At 44.4% G+C, this 21,354-nt stretch overlaps 1 protein-coding gene across 2 annotated transcripts in view; it reads left to right on the top strand.

The window, feature by feature from the left end:
- Positions 1–368: 368 nt before the first annotated feature.
- The window catches only part of MELK (maternal embryonic leucine zipper kinase), a 35,650-nt gene continuing 14,664 nt past the window's right edge, over positions 369–21,354 (top strand). Inside the window, exons 1-9 of one of the 2 annotated variants that reach the window (XM_080986756.1) lie at positions 369–462; positions 8,712–8,806; positions 9,387–9,472; positions 9,809–9,925; positions 13,157–13,300; positions 14,128–14,196; positions 15,606–15,698; positions 17,166–17,264; positions 20,946–21,014. In XM_080986756.1, the coding sequence (XP_080842882.1) occupies positions 374–462; positions 8,712–8,806; positions 9,387–9,472; positions 9,809–9,925; positions 13,157–13,300; positions 14,128–14,196; positions 15,606–15,698; positions 17,166–17,264; positions 20,946–21,014 (861 nt within the window). In that variant the 5' untranslated portion in view covers positions 369–373. Of the gene's footprint in view, positions 463–8,138; positions 8,379–8,711; positions 8,807–9,386; positions 9,473–9,808; positions 9,926–13,156; positions 13,301–14,127; positions 14,197–15,605; positions 15,699–17,165; positions 17,265–20,945; positions 21,015–21,354 lie in introns of those variants that run through there. The other variant, XM_080986757.1, reaches the window with a different exon arrangement.

Genomic DNA, 21,354 nt, shown 5'->3' with positions numbered 1-21,354 from the left:
CCAATGATCTGAGTGTAGCTATTGAAATCTCTGAAACCAGCAGAAATGGACATGCTGATGCCATCTATAGAAGATATGGATCTGACTTTATTAATTAATGAACCTTTCATTATTTACTGGAAGGTCCATTACGACCCTACAAGCCTGGAGAGAAATTTGTTCCTATGTTGCATCTGCTTGGTTTCTTATTTTTAACAATGAAAAGGAAAGTTGCTTCTCGGAATTGCAACGCTGTTGAGTGTTGACATGGTCATCATGACAATACAGTTTCAAATTGAACCAACTCTTTGTGATGGAGGCTGCAACATTCTAATGTTGCTCTTTTACGGTCTGGGATTAGACTGTTGGCAGAAGCATCTTTGGGTCACTCCTGATGGTGGATCCTGCTGGTGCCAACTTTCGCCCTTGTTTGCCTGTGACTGAATCAACACTACTGTCACAGCAGCTAAGAAAGAGTTCAGAGTAAGTGTTGATCACCAAGCCACACACAGGGAGCCTGTTTTAAGTGGGGAGGAATAGACCAGTGGAGTTTAATGTTTGTTGGTTTAGGCTTCTAGGCTCTTAGTTCATCCTGGCCCCTTTGGTATGGTCCAGGTGAAAGACACTAACTTCCCCTGGTCCCTCTCTCCCTGTGACCTTAATTGGATTTCTGCTCTTCCATCTCCTTTGCAGTACGTTGAAAAGGAACGTCCATTCTTCCACATTTCGGCATTGATGGAAAATTCTATATTTTATTCATTTTCATCTGTAGAAATAATTTTATGGTGCCTTTTAAGGCATCGCCTTCCCAAAGTGGCTCACACAAGATGAGCATAAACTATAAAAATAACAAAATTAAGAACAGTCCCTATGGATAGCCTTAGCCTCCACATATATTTACTCCCCTTTTAAACCATCCAACTTGGCAAACACCACTCCATCTTGTGACAGTGAATTCTACAGTTTAACCCATTATACAGTTTAAGAGTTTAATTCTATAGTTTACTCAGGGCCAGCCCAAGACACCTGAGGTGGCACACCTGAGGTGGCACACCTGAGGTGAACCCCAAAATGGCTCCCATCCCCCTGACCGACAAGGAAGAGTAAGTGAAGATCTACATCAGTAACACGGGGGAAATAAAGATCTACATCTGAATTGGTTACCCCTGTGGTTTCTGCCACCTGAGGAGGTCGTCTCACCTTGCCTCATGAGTGGGCTGGCCCTGTATGCACTATGGGATGATTTTCCCAGCATTCAGGTTCAGCAGATGATCCTAGGTCCTAGTACAGTATGGAGAAAGAAACTTCTCCTTATCCACTTCCTTCATACCAAGCACAATCCAATTCATTCACATCTATCATGTCACAATATATTTCCCTTTCTCCTAAACTAAAAAGCCCAAAACACTGTAATGTTTCCTTACAGGGGAGCTTCTCCAGCCCCTTAATCATTTTAACTGCCCCTTTTCAAGCTCGACAATCTCTATTTTTTCAAGCCAGGCAGCCAGAACTGGACACAGCACTCCAAGTGCAGTCACATTTCTATAAAAGCATCATGATATTGGAAGTTTTCTGTTCCACCTGTTTCCAAATGACCCCCAATATGAAATTCACCTCCCTTCCCCACAGCTACTCCAGTAGTTTGAACTGAATATAGTCAGTGCCTACACCATAAAATCATTTCCCAACAAGTATTTCGGGTGACTTATTAAGTGACTATTGATGTAAAGAGAGTGATTTGAGAAGTGCAAATACCGTGCTAACGAAAAAGGACCAGAGACAGGCAATCACAGTTAAAACAAGGCTGCAAATCCTTCCAATCATACGTTTTAAAATTTATATTCTCTACAGAGAACAAGTGATTGAGCCAAGAAGACAGCTCCCTCTCACTAACCAGAAATAAGGGAGCAGCACCCCAGGCTATAATTAAAACTTCAAATTAGAGAATGATAATTCATTAATGGTATTGTAAAAGAGAACATGAATACAACAATGGCCTTAAAGTATGCTGGGCTCACCTGCTGTAAAAGAAATGGGGTCAGGCAATAAAATGCATTAGTATACTCCTTTAACTATATACCATTAAAGAGCTGAGCCTGATTTAGATCACAGAAAGGTTCTTTATCCTGTAATGTATTTTACTGAAAAGCAACGGTTGCGTTTCACTAAGTATGATTTAATACAGCCCTCAAAAAAAATCAATATAAAGCCTTTGTTCATACACATCTCGGGCTGTTACCTCTTATGCGTGTCAGGTAATCAAGCATAGAATCGCAGGCAGGAGGGCTTTAGGTAAGCATCCACGCTTACTTTATTTGAAACATTTATATACCACCCTTCAGTGGTACTGGTTCCAGGAGAGCTCACACAATTAGAATATCAAAACAATAAAAGAGAGTTTGGACAGGCATGAAGTCCAATGGTCAGAAAGACACTTGCACATGTACGAGAATTCTAGGAGATTCAAATATTGCCCAGTAACTGAACAGATCTAACTGTAATTAAATATCCCTGGAAAGAATTAGCAAATTAATTGAGTTATGAGGGGAAGGATAGAACAGACCAGCCAAAGTTGTACCATGCTACTGCTTGGATTATGCCTTTTATCACATCTTTTAAAAGGGGGAAAGTATCCCTTTAGGTTGCGATGAAGAAGAAAAAGCAAAGCCAGTTGCAAGCTGCATTGTTTGATGCCTCTGCAATTATCACAGCCAAGTACATAAAACTACAGATTTGTATTAATTTTTTAATCAGTGACTTTATTTATTTATTTATTTATTTTGGTAAAGCTCTCTGATTGTGCTACATCACTCCAGAAGTGTTCAGTTTCTGAAGAAGTCCAGTAATAATACATAGTTTATATATGGTACAAGACAGAGAACAACTCTTGCAACCACTGATGTCATTGACACGTATTACACCAAGTTGTAAAATACATGATGGGGAGCAAACGACCCTTGTATCAGTGGCTTGGACATTGCAATGCTGGAAGAGATTACATTTCCCTGCAACATAGATGTTGGACTGGAGAAGAAAGTTTTGATTCCATGGAACGGCAGAGGGCTAAGCGGGTTTTTGTTTGTTTGTCTCGTCTCCTGTCTATGAAAGTTCACAGCACAGTAAAATATGCTATTAAGATGCTTGAGAACTGATAGATTTCCTGCCAAAGGTATTTGGAATGTGCACAACGAAACTGTTTATAAAGGCAGTTAAAAATAAAGTGCTGCAAATTTGTTAATCATGGTTGTGCAGATGGAGCACAATGCGTACATCTGGGGAAGTTTGGTTGAGAAAATGAACAGTAGTCTACTGCCACCAGCTGGTCTGTATGTAAAAAATGCTGGTAAAATACTCCCTTCGAGGAATAAAATAAGCACAGCAACGTTCAGAGAAAAGCATTCCACGCCACTAAAACTTATTTTTCCATTAGGCTAGGATGTATAAAATACTATCTTGCTTTCTCCATGTTTGTTGTGGAAGACCACAAGCACATTTCCCTCGTGAGATGTTTGGATGATCCAAGGAAGCTAAATCCAACTACAGTGGTGCCTCGCAAGACGAAATTAATTCGTTCCGCAAGTCTCTTCGTCTTGCGGGTTTTTCGTCTTGCGATGCACGGTTTCCCATAGGAATGCATTGAAAATCAATTAATGCGTTCCTAGGGAAACCGCCTTCAGACCAGGTCCGGGGACACTCTGTCCCCGGACCTCTTCTGAAGGCTGGGGGGGGGGGATAAGGGCTTTTCTTCCCACCCCCAGCATTTTAAAAAACCCCGGGACAGCGGAGGACTTCTCCGCTGTCCGGGCAATCTTAAAATGCTGGCGGGCGGCATTTTAAAATCGCCCCGGGACAGCGGAGGACTTCTCCGTTGTCCGGGGCGATTTAAAAGCCCCTGGGAAGGCAGGCAGGGGGGACAAAGACTTTTGCCCCCCGCCAGCCTTCAGAAGGTGTTCCCACCCCCCCCGCCCCGCTTCGGAGCACCGTTCCGAAGCGGGGCGGTGGGGGAAGGTGTTCCCACCCCCCCGCCCCGCTTCGGAGAACCGTTCCGAAGCGGGGCGGTGGGGGAAGGTGTTCCCACCCCCCCGCCCCGCTTCGGAGCAGCGTTCCGAAGCGGGGCGGTGGGGGAAGGTGTTCCCGACCCCCCGCCCCGCTTTGGAGCACCGGGAGAAGCGATCTCCCCGCAGCCCCTTGCTTCAAAAGAGGTCCGGGGGCAGCAGGAAGGGTTTGCGGGGAGATCGCTTCTCCCTGCAGCCCCTTGCTTCAAAAGAGGTCCGGGGGCAGCGGGAAGCGCTTCCCGCTGTCCCCGGACCTGGGGCTGCGGGGAGAAGATCGCTTCTCCCCGCCGCCCCTTGCTTCAAAAGAGAAGACCCGCTGTCCCCGGAGCAAGCTTCGTTTTGCGAAGCAAGCCCATAGGGAAATTCGTCTTGCGAGGCAACTCGAAAACGAAAAAACCTTTCGTTTTGCGAGTTTTTCGTCTCGCGAGGTGTTCGTCTTGCCGGGTACCACTGTACCTGTGCTTTTAAGCAGTTAATCGACATTATGCAAATCCCAATTTTCTCCCTTTGGAAAAAAAATGTTCATTTTCAGGGCTGCTCAGCTGCTGTTTGTCCATTTTACACACACACACACACACACACACACACACAGAGAGAGACACACACACACAGAGAGAGAAACATATTTATGGAAAGCATTCAGTTTTACCAGAGCAGGGGCGAGTAAGAGCAACAGCCAAAGGCATTAGAGAAACTGACAACGTGTTCCTCTGAGTTTGACAATTGCAACATATTACAGGGCAAGGGGGTGATGAGGGAAATTTGCAGTACTGAAAACTAGTTTTCGTCACCACACTTCCTTAGAGGGAAGGGTCGGACCAAAAAAGAAAATGCAACACTAGATTTGATCAGAAGTTGCAGTTATTTTAGTGCTTAGAAACATCCTAAGGATAAGTCTTCATAAATATTCAGCCACTTGACAAACTAATCAAAGCAGCTGTGGGTGTCTCTGCTGCTCCTACACTTAGGAAGAAATCCCGCAAAATTTACCCAGGCTTGTTTAGTAAGCAATCAGTTAGAAATGCGATCCACGTAGGATTAAGCGCTTTAAACATATTTTACTGAATTTCTCCCCCTGAAATAAGAAGCAACCTTGCACGGCCATTAACTTTGGCCAGGAGGCGTTTTCTCCCCGTTACTAAATTCGGTTCGCTAAGGAAAGTTTCTGTTTTACAAGAAACTCCAGTGACGCCCAAAACTACATCAGTAAATAAACTAAAAACCGACTCTCTCTTAAAACAACACCCCCCCCACGGAACACCCATCATGGCGGACCAACGGCCGACATTCCCCATCTTTTTGCGTTCTCCTGACCTTCCTCCCATGGGCCCTTTCGGCCAGGCCCGCCTTTTCCGGCCAGAACGCCGCGTTTGTTTGGATGGAGGGCGGAAGTGCTGGCGCCGTCCGGGAATTTTAAATCCTTGGCTGCCTCCGGGACGCCGTTGCTCTCGGCCCGGATGCCATAGGCGGCTGCGGCGGCGTTTTGTGGCTGCTGTGATTTTAACCTGGTAAGTAATGCGAGCTAAGTCGCTATGGAGCTCGAGGGGCCTTTTCCCTCGGGCGAGCGCTGGGCGGGCTCCGCGGCTTCGATAAAAGGCGAGCTTCGTTTACCTGCTAGTGAGGGAAATGAAAATTAAATAATAAAAATAACTTTAAAAAGCAAATTAAAAAATAATAATAAAAAGTGAGGGGGAAATATCGTATTTTATTGACGCGCGTTTTAACCCAAAACGCTCAGCGAGTCAGTGCCTCTGGCTGTTAACCTGCATTTCAGGGGGTTATTGTTACAATTATTATTATTATTACAAGTGATTCCCCCCCTCCTAAATAAAATGTTTAGGGGTACTCTCATTTTGACTCAAGAAAATCAACATTTTATAGTTCGAATCGGGAAAAATAAATACAGTAAAAGGACAAAGATTCATAAAATGTTTAGGGGTATGCGTACCCCCAGAAAAAAGCACTGATTACTACTGTATATATATATTTATACCCCACCTTTTCCCCTGACAGGAACTCACTTTTTTTATTACATTTATATACAGTGCCACCTTTATCTTTCAAAGATCTCAAAGTGGTGTACAGGTGGTACCTCGGGTTAAGTACTTAATTCGTTCTGGAGGTCTGCACTTAACCTGAAACTGTTAATAACCTGAAGCACCACTTTAGCTAATGGGGCCTCCTCCTGCTGCCGCGCCGCCGGAGCACGATTTCTGTTCTCATCCTGAAGCAAAGTTCTTAACCTGAAGCACTATTTCTGGGTTAGCGGAGTCTGTAACCTGAAGCGTATGTAACCCGAGGTACCACTGTACATGGTTCTCCCCATTTTGTCCTCACGACAACCCCATGAGGTAGGTCATGCTAAGAGATGGTGACTGGCCCAAGGCTTCAAGGCAGAGTACAGATGAAACAAGAACAACTAATGAGGCATATGGCAGGACAGTGCCTACAGTCTACAGCAGTTTGGTGTGTTGTTCGCCCCCCCCCCCATGAGTTTCTATAACACCTTATATTTAAAAGGGGGGGGGTCTCAGAATAGTTTACAACACATTAAAACATTAAATGAAACAATCCAGAATAGAACAGATTCCAAACTTCAAGGGGAATATTTCGGATCCTTCTCTAAGTGGCATTTTGCTTTCTCCTTATTTATTTACCTTCTTAATTTATATAGCAGAAGTGCTGTAGGAAGCCAGTGTGGTGTAGTGGTTAGAGTGTTGTACTAGGACCTGGGAGATCAGGGTTCAAATCCCCACTCAATCATGGAGCTCACATCACAAGAACATGTGATGTCATTGTTAAAACAGCTGCACTGGGTGCTTATCTGCTACTGAGCTAGGTTCACGGTTTTTGTATTTATTTATGAAGCCCTGAACAACTTGAATCCAGGATACCTTGGGGATCGCCTGAACCCTTATATTCCTTCTTGGTCACTGATATCATCTGCAGGAGTATCTTTGATCGTTCCCCAAGTTGGTGAGGTTCCATTGCTGCTAAGGTGCCAATGTAAAATATGGGCTATAAAATATTGGCAACTCAGATCTTTGGTTAGATGATGCTTTTTATGCTCTCCGTGCAAGCTTGTAGAGAAATGTAAAGTATGAGTCTCAAAGAAGCAGAAAGCAATTGAACATGAATTCTTGTATCTGTACAGTGGTACCTCGGGATGCAAACGGGATCCGTTCCGGAGCCCCGTTCGCATCCTGAACAGAACGTAAGACACATCTGCGCATGCACAGGTCGTGTTTTGCTGCTTCCGCGCATGCGCCTGACGTCATTTTGACCATCTGCACATGCGTGAGTGGCGAAACTCAGAAGTAACGCGCTCCTTTACTTCCGGGTCACCGCGGAGTGCAACCCGAAAATACTTATCCTGAAGTGTTTTTATCCCGAGGTATGACTGTATTGGGGATTTAATTGTGATATCTGGGGTTCAAGAATCTGTGCAGGGACAGGGAGTGTGATCACACCCTTTTGCACGTTGATCTGTATGTATATGTGCAGGTTTGATGTATGTGAATGTAGGGTAGAGATCATTTGGGTGGGGGAGACTAGACATAAATGCCAAGGACATCGATAGCACATGTGATCCTGCTTCTCCCCAGTCCTATGATGCCTTCATTTGGCTTATGCATATCACTTATAGGGGGTGAAACAGGTTAGGCCAAATATGTGCCATTTGTATCCCCCTTTGATGAGAGGTAGGAGATAAGAAGGTACATTTATCCTCTGTATCACTCTTTCAGCATTTAGAGGTTGGCAGCACCGTTGGAAGAAATGGATCAGGCAATACAGATGACCTTCCTTGGAAGGCAGACAATAACTGTTGCAGCCTAATGTAAACAATGAGAAACTAGCATGCCATTCTTACTTAGCTTTTCTGAGTAAAATCAATTCAAAGATGAAGATATCTGGCCCATGGTATGGGATATTCTGAAGAAAAAGGAAGACAGTAAAAGCTTTCTTTTGAAGCATCAGGCTGTGGTGTGCTAGGGAGTGAGGCTTGGTGATGGTAACCAAGAGTATATTGTGATGTCACTGGGAAATGAGCAGCACTATGCCTTATGACAGGGGTGGTCTAACAAGGAGTAGGGCTCTCCAGATGTGTTGGACTACAACTCCCATCAACCCCAGCCAGCATAGTCAATGGCTGGGGATGGTGGGAGTTATAGTTCGTCCACAGCTGGAGGGCACTACAGTAATTACCCCACCTAATGAGCTAGTTTTGCCCATTTCAAGCAGGCAGTATTGCCTGCTGCGCTGATTTTGATTTGACAGAAGAGATTTGACAGGGAGGTCTGGTCCAGCCAAGAAGACCCAGAGGCCTTGTTTCCATCCCCACCGGTAATCATCTGGTTTTCCCTTCTTCTTCCCTGCCCCCACCCCGCCACTTCTTTTTTTAATTATGAGTTTTCACAAAGATTGACTAAAGTATTTATTAGGTATATCTTGCATGTTTTTTAAAAAACCATAATGTGTTTGTAATATATTCAAGTATTTAAAAGTGCTTGTAGAATTTGCCCTAAAGTCAGTTTAGATGAAAGGTATAGTTCTTATTTCTTTCTTTATTTTTAATTAAAAATATAAATAAGTAAATGTTTATATTGTACTTATGGTGTTTTGTGTTTTGCTGCTATGACCTTTTTGGCATCAATGGTCGCTTTTCTGTTCTCTCAGGTGCCTAAAGGAGAAAGTCTTGCCTCTCAGCATGGCTATGGATGACTATGAGGAGCTACTCAAATATTATGAACTACACGAAACTGTTGGTACAGGTATGCTGCTTGATGATTTCAAATAAAAGCTGCTCTAAATAAAGAGTTATGAAAATCTAGCTTGCTTTATAGATTTGTTTTGTCAAAAAGCAGGGGAGTCCCCTAAAGTAGCTCACAACATGAATATAATGAAAAACAATTTAATGATTGTTAAAGGGAGGTAGTATTTAATATTGCTTTTTTTTCAGATTTACTGCAAAATATAAGCATTCTTTTGCAGAAGTCAGTCCCACTAGTTTGATGCGGTGAGCAGTGCAATAAATGCGTTTGGGACTGTACTCTCGGTTAAGTGCTGTAAGAGGAGCTTCCAGCCTCAATGTGGACAGTGTGAAGCAGCAGCAGGGGATGGAGGGACTGTTAAAGCATACAAGATATAAATATATGTTAACTCAGAAACATCTAGTGCTAAGGCTGGATGTTACAGGTGAAGATAAGGGATTAAGCCAAAGGTTTCACAGAGGGTTTTGAGGCAGAAGTACAAAGAACATAGATGGTACCATGTAGGGATATAGATCTTTAACAAGGAGTTGATCAGTAATGTTAAATCTGTAGCCTTGCCTTTTTTCTTTCCTTACTGTAGGTGGTTTTGCAAAGGTTAAACTGGCTCGTCACCTACTTACTGGAGAACAGGTTGCAATAAAAATAATGGACAAGCTGTCTCTGGGGGTGAGTGACTTTCTTGCTGGGAAAGGATGGGTTTCCTTTGTACAAATAAGGTTCTAATCGTACAACTTGTTAATGTGAAACTGTACATTTGTGGCCATAAGGGAATTCAGACTTCAAGCTCTGCATCAAAGCTTCTGGAACTATGTTGAGCTCTGTTAGCACTACCTGGACAGTGCATTTCCGTAACTGTGACCTTAAAGTGGCATTTAATTGTTGCTTTTTAAAATACAATCTCATAAGCATGATCTAACAGGATGGGACGGGAAAAATGTAGAGGAAGTTTCTCTATTGTGGCATGCCATTATCTGGAAAGCCCACAAACCTTTCATCTCTTAGGATGATTTGCCTCGCGTCAAAACAGAAATTGAAGCCATGAAGAGCTTAAGCCACCAGAACATTTGTCGGTTATACCAGGTGATTGAGACACCAAAGAAGATATTCATGATTCTAGAGGTAAGATTTGAAACCTCATTCTGCTTTTTAAAATATTTGCTGCTTAAGGCTAAAATGTTTCAGGAGCCTGAAATAGACCCTGTCAGTCACTATTGGCATCTTTTTAGGGTCTTTCTCTTGGTCCTTCACAGTGGGAGCCATTTGGTATGTTGTCATTTGGGGCAGAACTTTTACCTCTTACTCCTTGAAATCTTAATGTTGTCTGTTTAAGGCATTGAGGGTCTCCTGTCCCAAGCTGTTGGACTAAGGAGTGGTGGCAGCTATACAACCTAACAGGGTTAGTTTGCAACTGGTCTTTTGGCACTGTTCAAACCAACAAGAATGCTGGCCCAGAGTTTTGTGTCAGGTTCTTGGAAGTCCCCTCTTCTCTGTAACTTGTCTACGGAGGGGATCAAGTGCCTGTAGTCTTGGGGACATAGCAGGATGGGGACAGAAGTGTCTCATCATGCCGCCTTGTGTTTTGGTAGCAACCCGCATGCATGTAAGCGCCAAGCAAAACCCTCTTCCAGCATGTTAATACAATACAAGCAGCCTTTTCTCCTTGCCTATGTTCATATGCCCTTTTAAAATGTAGTTTTTTTGTGGGGGGTGTTGTTGGGTTGTTGTTTTTATTTTGATTATATATTTTGTGGTTTTATATTTTGATTTTGTTCTGTGAACCGCCCTGAGACCTCCAGGTATAGGGCGGTATATAAATTCAATAAGTAAATAATATGAAAACTTCAGTCATGGAGTTCTAGAATTAGGCACAATAGAATATTTCCTCTCTAAACCTCGCAGACGTGGGGATACAGGGCATAGCCCGTAACTGGTTGTGCTCTTTTATCTCTGGTCGGGGACAGAGGGTGGCACTAGGGAGGGAAATGTCGTCGCGCCACTCCTTGGTGTGTGGAGTGCCGCAGGGCGCAATTCTCTCCCCGATGCTTTTTAACATCTTTATGCGCCCCCTTGCCCAGATTATCCGGAGCTTTGGGCTGGGCTGTCACCAATATGCTGATGACACTCAGCTCTGTCTGCTGATGGATGGCCACACCGACTCGGCCCCAAACACACTGACCAGATGCTTGGAAGCTGTGGCTGGATGGTTTCGTGGGAGCCGATTGAAACTAAATCCTTCAAAGACAGAGGTCCTATGGCTAGGTCGGGATGCCATGGGGATGAGGGACCAACTCCCTTCTCTTGCGGGGGCCCAATTAGTGCCATTGCCTTCCGTTAAGAGTTTGGGTGTAATCCTTGACGCCTCCCTTTCCATGGAGGCGCAAGTTACAGCAACAGCCAAGGCGGCATTTTTCCACCTTCGCCGCATCAAGCAGTTGGTCCCTTACCTTTCCCGCCCCGACCTGGCCACAGTGATCCATGTGACGGTCATCTCCAGGCTTGACTACTGTAATTCGCTCTACGCGGGACTGCCCTTGAAGCTGTCCCAGAAACTCCAGCGGGTGCAGAATGCTGCAGCGAGGCTCCTCACGGGGTCTCTGCCATGGGAGCATATTCACCCAGTGCTTTTCAAGCTGCACTGGATCCCGGTGGAGTACAGGGTCAGATTTAAGGTGCTGCTTTTGACCTTTAAAGCCCTACACGGCCTAGGACCCTCGTACCTACAGGACCGCCTCTCCCGGTATGCCCCACGGAGAGCCTCAAGGTCCATAAATAACAACAGCCTAGTGGTCCCAGGCCCTAACGAAGTTAGATTGGCTTCAACCAGAGCCAGGGCCTTTTCAACTCTGGCTCCGGCCTGGTGGAACGCTCTGCCTCATGAGACCAGGGCCCTGCAGGATCTGATTTCTTTCTGCAGGGCCTGTAAGACAGAGTTGTTCCGCCTGGCCTTTGGCTTGGAGCCAATTTGATTCCCTCCCTCCCTCTCTTTCTTTTTTCTTTTCCTTCTCATCCTGTGATGAGGCAACATTTTAATGTTCCATTATTTTAATGTTGTATTTTATTTTTGTTTTTAAGTTGTAATCATTCATCTTGTTTTTATTATTGCTTGTAAGCCGCTCTGAGCCCGGCCTTGGCTGGGGAGGGCGGGGTATAAATAAAAAATTATTATTATTATTATTATTCTGCAAAGTGGATCTGGTAATAATTCATGCTGCTTTATTTATATTGTCACATCTCATGTATAATATCAAGATGGTGTACAACAATAGATGTAAACACAAAAAAATTAAAATGCCATAAAGGCAATACAAAATGATATTGCACTAAAACTGCCCAGAGTGGTGCCCTACCAAATACAGAAACATGGATTTGTTAGCCTGCTTGACTGCACAACATAGCATTTTAAAAATACAAACAAAAATTCTTTTCCTGTGTGGAGAAGGCAGGCAGTTGACATTAGGAAGGAGTTACAGGGGAAAGAGGAGCAGGAAGGCTCTTGAGTGACTAAAACTAAGTACAGAAGACACATTCATCATTGGGTCTCAGCTGTGGGGTGGGGTGGGGGTGCAACTAGGATCCCCACAGGCTGTATCCTGCAGCTTTATGAGCCTCTAGAAGACCTTCCCAAATGCTAATTAAGGATTCTGTGCCCTTTTTGTAAGAAGCATACTTCTTCATTGTATGTATTCTTCATATAAATGCTTTGGTATCATGCACACTCACAGTGGTCTCTTGCCCTTCAATAATCTGCTTCCTGTGGTATATTCGGGAAGTGTGTACCACACCCATGCATGCCACTGATAGGATTCTCCCAGAAATGTGTTCCTTACCTGTGGAGCCCTTGCTGACTTCTATTCCAGAAGCTGCTACAGTGGTACCTCGGGTTACATATGCTTCAGGTTACACACTCCGCTAACCCAGAAATAGTGCTTCAGGTTAAGAACTTTGCCTCAGGATGAGAACAGAAATCGTGCTCCGGCGGCGGCAGGAGGCCCCATTAGCTAAAGTGGTGCTTCAGGTTAAGAACAGTTTCAGGTTAAGAACGGACCTCCGGAATGAATTAAGTACTTAACCCGAGGTACCACTGTACTCTGTGGTGGGTTGCATTGTGCTAGGACTGGAGAACACAGGAACTGCCTGGAAATACAGACATTGGTCTTCTGCGTATTAAACGTCCAACCCAAGGGATCACCAGAAGGATAGAAACTTGCCCTTTTCATAAATGAAAACTTGATTTGGTATCTTTGACAGCTTCCCGGTTTCTAGATCCCGACAGTTTTTATAGGCCTGTTTTGTTGGCTTCAAGTTTAGCCAGTGCCTTTTAAACACTGTTGCCTTCTGCTTTCACTACAGTACTGCCCTGGCGGTGAGCTGTTTGATTACATCATTGCTAAGGATCGCTTAGCAGAAGAGGAAGCGCGCATCTTTTTCCGCCAGATTGTAGCTGCCATTGCATACGTACACAGTCAGGGGTATGCTCACAGGGATCTTAAGCCGGTAAGTGTGGAAGGTTGAAGCAGAGTTTCTTTAGGAATAAACTAGCTGTATGCCAGACTCCAAATAGTTTGCTGGGTTGGCTGCTCCTTCTGTTTTGCATGAAAGAAGCCCACAGCCAAAAAACCCAGTATCTGACATTCGGCCTCACTGCCATTATACCCACTGCTCTTTCCTTCTAGTCACACATTTGTGGTTGACATGTCATAGTGCTGTTGTGACGCGTGAAGCCACAGCTAGCAGAACTTCCATGCTCCAGTCTAGGCTCTGCACCTAGCGAGATGATGCTCCCTTGCCCATAATCTATGGTCCTCCAAGCTTTGCCTGCCCAACTGCTTCTGGCAAACGGTGCACTGTCTTCTTTGTTTCACTTCCTTCAACCACCATCCCTTAACTAAAACTTAGGAACTAGGCTTCTCCCTTTCCACAGAACATACAGCCCTTCCCTTCCTTTGATTAGCTGTTACTTGCCTTGGTTTCCTCAAGACTTGCATCAGCTGCCAGCCAAACTGACATCTTTCTCATCCCTTATAGAAGCTGCATTGTGAACAGCTTAGTTCCCAGAGCATCTGAGCATTCTGTGCCTCTAATCCCACTCAGCATAATTAGCGTCGTAGAGATTTTAGTGCAAGCTCCATAAAGATTCCTTTTGATTTTCTTCCAGTTCTTTCTCTAGCTCGGTCTAACTAAGAGACCACCTGGTTTTGTTTTCTATGTATGTTTTTAGGGTTGGGAATTTGACTGGAGTTTGTTTTCTCCTCGTCAACAATTTACAGCACAAGGTTGCTGTGTAAATTTACTTGCTTCTAACGTGCAATCTCTCTTGTCAGGAAAACTTGCTGATTGATGCTGAGCATAACCTGAAGCTGATCGACTTTGGTCTCTGTGCAAAACCATTGGTGAGTTTGTGCAAAGCAATGAACTCTGCCATTTTGCCAATGGCACTAGAAAACATGGGATACTATTGCTGTCATCAAGGTGAGATGATTGCTGTTTCATCTCCAAACCAAACCATGTCAGAGGTTTCCTGTCTTTCTTTCCTGCTCCAGAGATGCATTCTGATTAAAGCTGGATTGAAATAGCTCTGCTCAGCCATGGGCATTCTGAAGCCCAGCCATTCACTTGGTTCATACTGAAAGGTGTGATGTGATTCGGTTTGCGTTCAGATGACATGCTCCCCCATTATATAGCCTGGCTTATCTTCTTTCCTACATTGTGGCTCTTCCCAGTACAATACTGAAGCAATTCAAAACATGTAAATATCATAGAATTTTGGGCTGCTGGCTTCAGCAGATTGTTGAATTTCTGTTGATAAAGGATTGGAAACACAGGATCCTGAACACAAGCTTGTTATTAGACAGCTCTTTCCTTTCTTTATCTGGCCCTATGTGTGCTAAATTGAATTTAAGTGGGTTTGAGTACTTTGGCAGGTTAAAACGGAACAGGGTTAGAAGGTGGTTAGGGTGTCCTAGAGTTGCAGTTGGCAAGCAAACTTAACTTCAGATATATAATGACTTAGAGCAGGCATCCCCAACCTGTGGACCTCCAGCTGTTTTGGCCTACAACTCCCATGATCCCTAGCTAACAGGACCAGTGGTCAGGGATGATGGGAATTGTAGTCCAAAACATCTGGAGGGCCGAAGGTTGGGGATGCCTGACATAGTGGCTGAAAGGTGAAAGAGAAGAATGCAATAGTTTAACCCAGTGGTTTTCAACCAGCGTGCTGTGACACCCTGGGGTGCCTTGAATGATAGTCAGGGGTGCTGCAGCCAGCACTGGCCCCTGTCCCTCTTTCCTTCCCTTCCTCCTCTGATGCCCTCTCATGTCTTTGCCTCCCAAAGTTCTGCACAGCTACACAGCAGCAGACGTGGCTACAAGCTCCCCAGGCGAATGGAGCCTCTGGGGCTGGCCGGGGGGTGTTTCCCAGGCCCCTGTGGGGGAGTGTGAGGAGGCACCTCTCTTTGGGGTAGGGGGGGCAGCTCATAGACAAGGGGCGGCAGCTGATCCCAAGGAGAAGAGAGGAGGCTGAACAGCACAAGGGAAGGTGTTCGAAAAAAGGTGAGAGGCTGCCAGCTCTGCAGGCAAGGGGTGACATATCAGGGGTGCCACAGAAAGAATGTAGTTGGTCAAGGGAGACTCAGAAAGGTTGGTTTAACCCCATTGGGAACCGGGGAAGCAATCTGACTTTGCTTTTAACATCTTAGATATTTCAGGCTGACAGTGCCCACTGTCAATTGCATGCATATCTAGGTGAGATGCAAAATGTATCCTGTTGCAGATGTAGCTTACTATGTTGTTCTTGCTGTAGGGTGGTCTGGATTACCATCTAAGCACTTGCTGTGGAAGTCCAGCCTATGCAGCACCAGAGCTGATTCAGGGCAAAGCTTACATCGGCTCAGAGGTATTGTAGTAGATTCTTTAACATTTTTCGATAATGACTCTTGCATACACATTTTCTTTACAGAATGGCCGCTGCGTAAAATGTAACAAAGTCTGTTAACTTTCTGAAGCGGGAGCCATTTTAAAGGGGCATATGTGACAACTGTGTACAGTGGTGCCTCGCAAGACGAAATTAATTTGTTCCGCGAGTTTTGTCGTCTTGCGATTTTTTTCGTCTTGCGAAGCACGGTGTCGGGAAAGTTTTGGAAAAGCTTCAAAAATCACCAAAGTCTTTAAAAACCTCAAAAAAGGATACCACACCGCGTTCTATGAATTGCTCCTCGAAGTCAAGTCGCAACTGTATTAACGGTGTTAAGAAAAAGGAAACAAACTTGCAAGACGTTTCCATCTTGCGAAGCAAGCCCATAGGGAAAATCGTCTTGCGAAGCAGCTCAAAAAACCCTTTCGTCTAGCGAGTTTTTTGTCTTGCGAGGCATTCGTCTTGCGAGGTACCACTGTATGTGGATAATATTGTTTTCAGCGTCTTCTGCAAAGATGTGGTCGTAGTCTCTGGTCATCCCTTCAGTGCTGTTGCATCTTTTATTCCTCTTCTGCAATATCTTCCTCTGTTACCTTATAGGGTAGGCAATGGGGGCACCCTCCAAATGGAACAGGAAAGCCTTCCTCTCCTGCCAATCTTGAACCTTTTGTCTTAACACTCTACGAGCTGTGTGCTCTACCTCTCCTCTAATGGCATACATCGCTGATAGGCTAAATCTAATTTTTTGCAGTATAAGAGGACTGGCAGTATCCACACTGTTTTCTGGCCTTTGTCGTCAGTGACTCAGTGGTGGGTTCTGAGAAATTTATGGGTGCTAGGGCCCAAGGGGCAGAGGCTTCTTCTTGACCTCACCCTGTTTTAAATTGTGTGGTAGTCAATCCCCTACTTTGCTCCAACCTAATCTACTCCCCATCTTGCAGCTAGGATGAGCATTATCCCTGCAATTACACTGTCCTTTTGGGGGACATTGAAAGCTGGAGACGAAGGCTGGGGCTTGTTGCTGAAATGCTTTGAAGGCACAGGACCACATAATGCAAACCTTTGTCTCTTCCTCACCCACCCACAAAGAAAACCTCTTGGAGCTGCAAGGGAGCTGGGGTTTGTTACGGTAGGGTAGGGCTTTCTTGCAAGGTGTGCCACACAACTGCAGGGGTGACCACGGCTCCAGCTTCATGGTTGAGCAAGAGACTGGGGCTTGTTGTGCTCACCAGAGTGCAGCAGTGCAGCCTTTGTGGTGAATGTGGCCATCAACACTGGGGACCCCAAGGGCTGGGCAGTTAACATCAAAAGTTGATAGCCAGTACCTACCATAACTGTTCAGAGGTGACCATGACTTTGTTTATTATTTTGTATTAGGGCTGTGTGGGATGTTTGTGCACAAAGTGACCAACCTTTATATTTTTCTAACTTACCTGCTTGTCATCCCAGGCTGACATTTGGAGCATGGGAGTGCTTTTGTTTGCTCTGCTCTGTGGATTTCTACCATTCGACGACGATAATGTTATGGTGCTCTACAAGAAAATAGTGGTATGTATTCTGGCATATGTACTATTTCCAGGATTTGGGTCTTCATGCTCGTGGGAGGATGCTTGAGCAGCAACCATGGGAGAGACCTGTTTCCAACAGAGTTTGGGGGATTTACAGCAAGAAGCCCTTTCATAGCTCTTAAAACTTGTTCTCTTGATCTTGATGATTCTCACGGAAGCCTCAGGATGCTCTTTTGTGATATCCCAGTGGCTTTTTTTTTAAAGGCCCACCTTGGGATAATCTTGGCATTTGAATTCTGCTATGTTCTTTCTTCAATTCCCCCACCCCACCCAAACATTCTTGTAGTCTGTTAGACGCTATCGACTATCTTACCAGAAGGGCACCCAGGCTCTTGTATTGTGTTTCGGTCAGCCTTTTAGGAAATCTCCTAAAAGTGCTCATTCCTGGCAAGAGGCCAGGGCAGCAGCTTTGGCATGCAGAAGCACTCATTCAGTTGTAAGCACCCACATGATTTAATCTGCCCAGGACAATTTCTTCTCTCACCTTAGTCAGGTGTGTAATTATTTTTATGCTGCATGCATTAGTCTTGGAGGTGTGGTGATTTTTCTCCCCATGTTGTGAAGTACAGAAGGTACAGGCCTTCTGTAGCATCCTCCCCCCACGCCCTGCCCCATCGCTTGCTAGGAGGTGGGGGGAGCATATTGGTGAGAAAGCACACTGTATTATCTGGCTCTAGATAGGGTAGTGCATTAAATCTCAGTTGTGATAAATGTTCAGGTCAGCACCTAAGAAACCTGTGCAACTCTAACTTGACACAGTGCCGATCAATTGGGCCTAATCATCCTTGGCTGCAAATCCAGCAGTGTGCCTGCAAAATGGCCCTAAGGTTTGGTCAATAGCCTGTGCTTAACTTGATCACAACTCTGCTTAGTGCTGCCACTAGGTGGGGGGTTACCTCTTACTCTGCTCAACACCTTCAGCCTCAACGGCTACATGTTCTGCATTCAGAAGGTCCTAGGTGTTGTCCCAGAATCTCTGGTAGCAGATGAGAGGCGTCTACTTTGAGACCCTGGAGAGTTGTTGCCAGTTAAAATAGGCAGCACTGGACTTGGTGGTCTACAGGTTTGAGTCTGTAGAAGGCAGTCCGAGTGTTTGTGCTGTGCTGGACTTGAGGGCTTCCTGATTTGGCCTTATAATGAAAGTAGGCCATTCTAAGGCCTGGGGTAGGTAGCCAGCTGCCTCTTGTAACTTGACTTGCAGCTAATATGTGAGCTAATACTAGATAAAGTTAGATTATGCAATGTACTGCTGGCTCATACTATAGTTGTGTAATATATAAAAAAATTAAAAAAATTCTCCAGTAGCACCTTAGAGACCAACTAAGTTTGTTCTTGGTATAAGCTTTCGTGTGCATGCACACTTCTTCAGATTCATATTTGATAGATTCATATCTGAAGAAGTGTGCATGCACACAAAAGCTTATACCAAGAACAAACTTAGTTGGTCTCTAAGGTGCTACTGGAGAATTTTTTTATATATTTTGACTGCCTCAGACCAACATGGCTACCTACCTGAATATAGTTGTGTAGGCACTTCTAGATTTCTTCTGAAACAAACTCCTATGTAACTAGCTTTTAGGGATGATCTGCAGTCAACATCTTCTAGTTGCATGAGATTAAACATTTCACAGATTTCCCATCCATGTGTTTTTGCTTTGAATCTTACTAGGTTTGTCTCTTCTAAACTGAAGGGTCCTAATTTAGCTTTTCCTCTACTGGAGAAGGCATTCTATGTCCTGACCTCATTTCTACTCTTCTCTAGCTTTGGAGGAAAGACAAATCTCCTCAGTGTTCTGCTCAGTGTCAGTGATATGGCTACATATTAGCTTTTTAAAAAGGTGTACCCTGTCCTCTGCATCCCTTAAGTTTGTTGGTGATTATTGTGTCTGCCCTTGGAATGTGGATGTTTTCCCAAGAGAAGATTCTCTGATCTTCAGTAATGAAGACCCAGGCCTTTCAGATGAATAAACCCTTGGAGGCATTGCTTTAAAACAATGTACAATTACATGGTAATATAATATATTTAAGGACAAAATGTAAAGATGCAGGCTTTGATAGAATTGAAAAGAGCTTTGGGGAAGCAATTGATTGCATATCTCAGAATCAGGGTTCACAATACAGGAGAAGGTATGGAGGAAGGAAGTTAGCATCTGGGGAGCTTGCCTTGCCTTATGACTTTGTGGTGGGCATTGAATATAAACTGGATGTAGGGAGGAAACTAACTTTAATAATAATCACACTTCACCCTAAGGTCCCAGGGTGGGGTGCAACAATTTTAAAGACAACAATAAAAACAGTTTTAAATTGGAAAAAAATACAGTCACAAAAAGTAGGATCCTGAAAACAGGGTCCTGAAAATATACACATCAGCTGTCAAAGGCCAGGGTAAATAGGTGTGTCTTCAGCATTAGCTGAAAAATCTATATGGAAACCCAGCCAGTGATCGAACCGCTGCATTTTGGACCAATGGAAGTTTCCGAGTCTTCTTCACACGGTGCACAGTGCAATAATCAAATGAGCTCTGCATTGTTGTTCAGAAGCTCTGAAGAGGCAGGAAGACACAACCCTCCTGTTCCTCCCGCTAAAGGCATCTTTACTGTTTTCCCAAAAGCAAGGAAGGGAAACTTGAGGCTCACATGATTCTGTTGAACTCCAACTCCCATCAGCACCAACCAGGATGGCCAGTAGCCAGGAATAATGGGAGTTGTAGTCAGCAACTTCTGGAGGGCCACCATCCCTGCTGAGAAACAGGGTCTTAAAATCCTCACAGAGCTTGTTTCCAGTAAGCGTAAGACACCAGAGGCTTTGTAAAAAGTTTCTTAAAAATAGATGGTTAGACTAAGAATGTATTATGCACACCAAATGACTAGGTGGGAGAAGGAAGGGAAAGGCCCCCTAATGCCTGTAAACAAGGAGTGATTAAGATCTTTTTAAGGTGTCCAGGTCTGTGGCTCAAAACTACAAGCTACCTTGTGGATCTTGAGCCTTTGGATTGTCCTTCTGTCGCTTACCTGGTCATCAAGCAAAATGTATTTCCTTTATAAACCTAAGTTCTCAGGAACAGCTTTCAATAGTTTCCCATCTGCTCTTCGGTAGATGGATGAGTGCTGCCCACAGATTAAAATCACTTCTAGTTTTTCACTTCCAGCCCTCTTAAATTATCAGAAGCTAGAGAAGTAAAGCTGCTGATCAAAAACTATAGCTGTAGCCTACATTTATATTTGGGCACGAAATGTGCAGAATATAATGTCCTTGACTCATCCAGCGCAGTGAGGTGACGTCTGCAATGATTGAGTGCTATGATGCAGACTGTGGAAAGCTTCAATCATATGGAGAATTGGGTATTACACTGGCTATTAACACTGAATTTCATTCATGCTCTTTGAGTTCACTCTTCTAAAGATGAGAGGTTTCATACTTAATTTTTTTCTCTGCTTTTGGAGTAAAATCTTGCGCTGCATAGATACCCATGTTGGTCCATTTAATGTTCCTACCAACTTGCCCAGTGGAGGTCAGACTGTTACTTTTCAGGGTCAACCCTGAAACCTAACAAGCACCCTATATTTTGCTTGGGGGGTGGGTGGTAGAAAACTGATGGGTTCAAGTGATGGCTGTTCCACTAATTCAACTAGAACTAATGCTAAAACGACTTTCTCTACAGAGGGGGAAATATGAGACACCAAAATGGCTCTCACCTGCCAGTGAACTACTGCTGCACCAGATGCTGCAGGTAATAAGAGCATAAGTGCAATGGACCAATAGTTCAGTATTCTGTTCTTACAGTGACCAACCCAGATGTCTATGGAAAGTCCACAAGCGGGATTTGAGTGCAACAGCACTCTTCCAACCCCTGATTCCCAGTGACAGGTATTCAGAGGCTTCCCGAGTCTGGCCGTGGTGGGAGAACATAGCCATTGTCAGTGACCTATAGCCTTATCCTTCATAGATTTGATTCATCCAAGTTGGTGGCCGTCTCCACATCTGGTGGAAGCAAATTCTCTTTCTGCCCCACTTCTAGTAAATGTCTTCTTTTCTCTGGAATGGTCTTCTAATAGGAGCAGTGATTTAAG

This window comes from Podarcis pityusensis (assembly GCF_964106645.2).
Source record: "Podarcis pityusensis genome assembly, chromosome: 17".
In the NCBI taxonomy this organism is placed as follows: Eukaryota; Metazoa; Chordata; class Lepidosauria; order Squamata; family Lacertidae; genus Podarcis; species Podarcis pityusensis.
The sequence above is the reverse complement of the archived record's forward strand: the minus strand, read 5'-3'. Positions and strand labels throughout refer to the sequence as shown.